Here is a 5,866-nt window from a genome sequence, read left to right as displayed (position 1 = left end):
CCGTGATCCGTAAGGGGAAAGACCGGGTAAGCTGTGCAATCCCACACCGCCTGGGGAAGGTCAAGTGTAATGATTCTAAGACTGTGTAGGTATGGGACTACACAGTTGAAAAGGGCTTAAATGGATTGATGGGTACTACCTATATCAGGAATGTGCATCTTCTTTTCGGTAGCCCATCACTTGAGAACTCCATGGTTAAACGTGCTTGGCCTGGAGTAATCTAGGGATGGGTGATCTCCTGGGAAGTTTTCCCAGGAAGTGTGCGAGTGAGGACAAAGTACGCTAGAAAGACTTGTCTTGGTTTGTAGGGTCAGTCGTCATTCCAGAAAGCAGCATAGTGACGTGGGGCGTCACATAATGGTATCAGAGCCTTGACCCAGCCGGAAGTGTGGCCGACGGGGATGTCGAGCCTGTAAGGGGGGGTGATTGTGACAGTCAGAATCCCGTGATCCGTAAGGGGAAAGACCGGGTAAGCTGTGCAATCCCACACCGCCTGGGGAAGGTCAAGTGTAATGATTCTAAGACTGTGTAGGTATGGGACTACACAGTTGAAGAGGAATTAAATGGATTGATGGGTACTACCTATATCAGGAAGGTGCATCTTCTTTTCGGTAGCCTATCACTTGAGAACTCCATGGTTAAGCGTGCTTGGCCTGGAGTAATCTAGGGATGGGTGACCTCCTGGAAAGTTTTCCCAGGAAGTGTGCGAGTGAGGACAAAGCACGCTGGAAAGACTTGTCTTGGTTTGTAGGGCCAGTCGTCATTCCAGAAAGCAGCCATAGTGACGTGGGGCGTTACATTGCCCGTTGGTAGAGGCACGAGCTCCCAATGGTCATATTTTTTATTGGACCAGCCCGATGTGGACTGATCCTCTCCCAAGAGCCCACAAGCCCGGAGCTTGTCTTCGTGTAGGAGATAGGAAAGGGATCTCCTGCCGTAAGGGAGTTGTAGCAGAGTACGGGCCCAAAAACAAAGTTCGAGCACAGAAAAGAAGGAGGTTGAGGTACTTACGAATCCGTCTGAACGAGTAGTATCGAGATGGGGCTAGGCCATCTGTCCAGAAGAAGGCCTTCTTAAAGTCAGGAGGATGATTAGGAAGATCCTCGAACATCTTCTTCTCCTTCGGATAGCTTGAAATGTAGTAGAAGCCGTCTCTTCCCCAAGCTCGGGAGGGATTACTTTTCAAACAAAAGAGATATAAGATCTCCACAGGCGAAGGCCCTTCCCACTTCAGCTCGTGGTAAAGTGACCTTAGGGCAGACAAAACCCTATAAGAGTTGGTATTGAGTTGGAAGGGAGCCAGCCCAATGTAGTCCAAGAAGCCTTTAAAGAAGGACTTCAAGGGAAGGATAGCTCCTACCTTCATGTGCTCTTGGCTCCAAGCTGCATACCTCAGCCTGCTGTCAGGGTTTCCATCCCCCGGAGCACGGCAGCTCCGCTCGTGGGTAGTCGGAGCTTGGCACCTAAGCGAGCCCGACAGCCCTAAGCCGTGAAGGGCCAGAATATCATATATCTGTCCCAGCGATGTGACCGAGCTCCAGTAGTGTTCGGCCTCGAAAAACTCCCTCATCGACTGTGAGGTAGAGGGCTCCCCCATCAGTGAAAACTGCAGATCACCTGGTTTGAAGGCAACTGTCACTCTAAGCTTAGGGTCGAGGGGAATCGGTCTAGGCTCGGTGTCAGGATCTGGATGAAGGGTGACCCTTAGTCTTTTCCTTTTCCCTTCTTCGACCTCGTCTATCTGACGTCGGTAGTGAGCTTGGGTTTCTTCTTGTTCACGAGCTAGCTCGTGTTCGCGAATCAGACGCTGGTTTCGGGTAAGCAATGACTTCGGGCTCAGAGTTTTTGGCGAATACGGGATGGCAAGCAACGACCCCCACTGTCTTTCCAGATTCTGTGACATCTACCAAGAAAGAAAAAATGGTGAGGGCCATGCATGCAAGGAATCAAGAATAACGATCTCGGAGGTTCAAGATCGAAACTGCTTGGATACGAGATGAGTTCAATCATGGGGACCCGATTAGTGTCTTGACGTGTATTTCACAAGAAAATGGAGGAAAGTGGATTTAATTTTTTTAAATCCTGAAATATCAGGAAAAAAAGGTGGCGGTTATTCAAAAGTGGTATTCTTGGGAATCGTGCATTCTTTAAAACCCAGATTTTGTACCCAATATCTTGGTGTGCAAGATACATCTTCCGAAATTTGAAAACCCAGAAAAAAGACCATATTTGGATCTTCCTACATATGAACTGGACTTAGAACCAGTAAAGTGGAAACCTAAACCTAATATTTATCGATCAAAGCATCCTAGTGCATTAAACTAATGAATGGACCAACAAAACTCTAGTGCCCAAGGTGCAACAGAAGCATAAACACACATGGAAAAAGTAATGCAAAGAAGCCATGAACAGAAAACTTACACAATGCGATCGGCGGGAACAGAGAAATGGACGATTGTATAAGCGGCTGCAAGTACGATCTCACAGAGTCAAAGATTTCAGCGTGGCTTTGCCTTCTCGGCTTCGAGAACATGCAAGAAATGGGCAAGGAGAGTTCTGGTTTTCCTGTTTTCCTTTATTCCTCTGAAGTGAACGTGAGTTAGGGAAGAAGACGACGAGGTCTAATTTATAGGCACACGAAAATGCGAAAGGCTGGATTAATTTGGACCATTGGCCAGATTCCGTATCAAATCCGACGGTCAGGGATAAGTGACATGATGGTACTGTAAAGGTGGCAGGCGAACGATTGTGGGCAGGTTTCCAAGGTACTCAAGTACCTTGAATAAGCAATACTCAACTAACGCATGTCCATACTCGAGTATGTGTGATGGTGCGGTTCCCGAAGGAAGTAGTTCAAAAGTTTCCTTATCATAGGATTCGAACTAATACTTTTGAGGGGGCAAAATGTTACACCCAGATTTCGAGGCTTGAGGTTATGACCTCGAAAGCTGGATTCATCAAGTGTGAGCTCGCGATGCGTAGCCTCGAAGATAGGTAGCCTCGAAGTCCTTATAAGCTCGAAAAACAGAACATTGGAGTATATCCATTGTCGGGTAGCCTCGGATCAAGTGGCCCGAACTTGGCATGGGTGCGAGCTCGGAATAAGGCAGCCTTGGTGATATTTACCCACTCCTAGCTGGTCTTGGGGAATGTAATACAACTCGTAATTTACTCAGAGACCTAGACTGGCATGATGCTGATTGCTGATCTCGAACGGCCTAGTGAGTCACCTGAAGAGACGTTGTCCATGCATTCAAGAGATATTTATTGTTGTAACTTCCCTACAATAAAGGGATATTAACTAGTCGGTTATACGCCTCCTGGTCTTCAGGGGACGTTTCCTTGCATATAGGAGTGACAAACTTAAAAGTAATTAAATTTATTTATGCATAGAATAACTTCCCGAAACGTGTGGGATTGTATTCTGAGATCACCTCTATAAATAGAGAGGTAATGTACCTTTGTAAATGATCGAAATTTTGTGATCTTGGGAGAACCTCTGAAGAATTCATCCCTGAAGAATTTCCAGAAATTTCCTAAGTCTTAATAACAAAGACTCGTGGACTAGGCAGAGTTAACTGCTGAACCACGTAAAAAACTCTTATTGTTTTACTGTGTTATTCTTGCCATAGTTTTTACTGTTTACGTGCTCTACATTTTAAGTTGATGAAAAACGGCGTCAACATCAACAAATTCGATGAATTTCAAAGCACTTTTAATCAACTTTTCATTAAAAGTGTTATTGGTATTTTGATATTGATGATAACCCAATTTAGATGGTTTTTTACTATCTGAAATAAAGTATTTTTCTTGTAGTGAAAAATAAGCCTAAGAAAATAATTTAATTTGACACATTATTGAACTTAGAATTGGCTTAGAATTGCCTTAGAATTGGCTTAAGCTTTGCTAACTCTTTCCATTCTACTAATCACTTTTCATGTTATAATTGCACTATCTAGAGATTTTTTAAAAATTGTTGCACAAATCAATAATGATTATAACACATTTAAAGAACCTGATATGGATTCTGGTATTCCGTTTAAAGCAGATGCAATCATTGCAAACCCCCCAGCCTATGGTAAGCTCTTCTTATTTAAGGGTTTTTTTTCTTCACATGTAAATGTATTTATATAAAAACATTTCTATCGAGGAATTGTTTTTTTAAAAACATCTTTTTCCATAAGGATTTATATTTCAATTGTGATCTTGAAGTTAAGCAGATTTTTTTGGGGGAAGAGAGGGGAACTTGGAAGCATGTCTATATTAGAAATGAATTTTGTGAATAAGAAATAGGATGGGCATTATAAACCAAAAAAATCAAGCTGTCTGGACAGGACTTGTATTTAGTAAAGCTATTGAGGAACTTTCTATTGCTTAGTATGCTATCATGACAATATAACAGATCCACAACAGTCAGAACAATACAAACTTAGTTTATGAAAAAATAAAGTTTGTATTGTTTCAACTGTTTAAATAATGTTATGATATGATTGAAATGGAACTGTTATGAAATGGTTTTGTAAGTCTCTATCCAGTTCATGACCTCTTTTAAAAAAAGCACAAAATATAATACGTATTGTTCTGTTAGGTGTCCATCTTTATTGCCAATTTTGTTAAGATTTATAAATATGCTAGATGGGAGGAGGTTATAATTGAATATTTTGGTGAAAATCACAATAATGCCTTCTTCGAGTAAAATGAGATACTTCATAATTGATCAGAACAAAAGAAACCATATTTAGATACTTGTGAACTGGTTAAATTAAACCTCTACGTTGTGTTGTTTGCTGATTTACAAGTTTATTCTGTCATTAGTTTTCTATATATTAGTAATTTATGTTGTTCCGATAAGGAGCCATTTTAGATTTCTTTGTTTATGTTTCTCAAAATACTTATGTTTAATAAATGCTTCTTTAGGGCATACACATGTGGCAGAAGCACTAAAAGTACCGATTCATATATTTTTCACAATGCCCTGGACGTAAGTCTTATTTCAGTAATGGAATCCTATAAAGTTTGTATTGTTTTTACTGTTGTGGATAAAGATTTTTTAAGAGTCCATTTTTGGGTTCAATCTGGTCACTCTTTATATAGTTAATAGATTATAATCTGTACTATTTTTGTTATCTATTCCCATCAGGCCAACTAGTGAATTCTCGCATCCTTTGTCCCGTGCCAAGCAACAAGCTGGATATAGAGTGAGTCTTTGATTATTATAATTAGACATTTATGATAGCTGCCATTCTATTGCATTTTTTCTTCCAAGATATGTTGTATCTTCTAATGTTTTTTATGCTCACAATATCTAGCTGTCCTATCAAATTGTGGACTCTTTGATTTGGCTGGGAATACGGGACATGATTAATGATGTTCGCAAAAAGAAGCTAAAACTTCGTCCTGTCACATATTAGGATAAAATGATAGAGTTAAGGGGTCAACATCCTCCAGAAGAATTGTCTGATAAAGAGATTATGGAGCGTGTACTTGGACGTGATTCGGTATACTTGCAAGGGTGGGGGAGATCTCCTAGTGTCACAACTTCTACTTCACATCGTGAAAATATTGTGGGTAATCAACCAACTTATGAAGAGTTACTTGAACGACTTAATGATACAACTTCCCGCCTTAATGCTACTAACGAACAACTTAGTGTAGTTGTGGATATACTTCGTCATAACAATTTGATGGCACCGCCTCCACCACCTCTAACAGACCAAGCTTCAGATGCAAATTTAAGAGAGTCGCCATCTATTTCAGTTCGGGAGTCACAAGATGATTCTTAGTTTATTTACATTAATTTACTAAGGAATGAGCTTTATGAAGTTATTTTTTTATTTTGGTAGGGGTAACCTTAAAATTATAACTT

At 40.8% G+C, this 5,866-nt stretch overlaps 1 protein-coding gene across 1 annotated transcript; it reads left to right on the top strand.

Moving 5' to 3' along the window:
- The first annotated feature begins 4,013 nt into the window (after positions 1-4,013).
- LOC133800134 (sterol 3-beta-glucosyltransferase UGT80A2-like) lies at positions 4,014-5,426 on the top strand. Its single transcript, XM_062238279.1, has 4 exons — positions 4,014-4,078; positions 4,918-4,981; positions 5,141-5,198; positions 5,310-5,426. The coding sequence occupies exons 1-4, from the start codon at positions 4,021-4,023 to the stop codon at positions 5,409-5,411; spliced, it is 282 nt and encodes a 93-aa protein (XP_062094263.1). The 5' UTR covers positions 4,014-4,020; the 3' UTR covers positions 5,412-5,426.
- Positions 5,427-5,866: the final 440 nt, after the last annotated feature.

The sequence above is a fragment of the Humulus lupulus genome, chromosome 1 (genome assembly GCF_963169125.1).
Source record: "Humulus lupulus chromosome 1, drHumLupu1.1, whole genome shotgun sequence".
NCBI lineage: Eukaryota > Viridiplantae > Streptophyta > Magnoliopsida > Rosales > Cannabaceae > Humulus > Humulus lupulus.
The sequence above is the reverse complement of the archived record's forward strand: the minus strand, read 5'-3'. Positions and strand labels throughout refer to the sequence as shown.

Bases quoted from the DNA above. Each gene is read 5' to 3' on its own strand.
- LOC133800134 (XM_062238279.1), top strand. From the start codon at position 4,021: ATGGATTCTGGTATTCCGTTTAAAGCAGATGCAATCATTGCAAACCCC. The intron at 4,079-4,917 runs GTAAGCTCTTCT...ATGCTTCTTTAG, and splicing joins TGCAAACCCCCCAGCCTATG to GGCATACACATGTGGCAGAA. The intron at 5,199-5,309 runs GTGAGTCTTTGA...CACAATATCTAG, and splicing joins AGCAACAAGCTGGATATAGA to CTGTCCTATCAAATTGTGGA.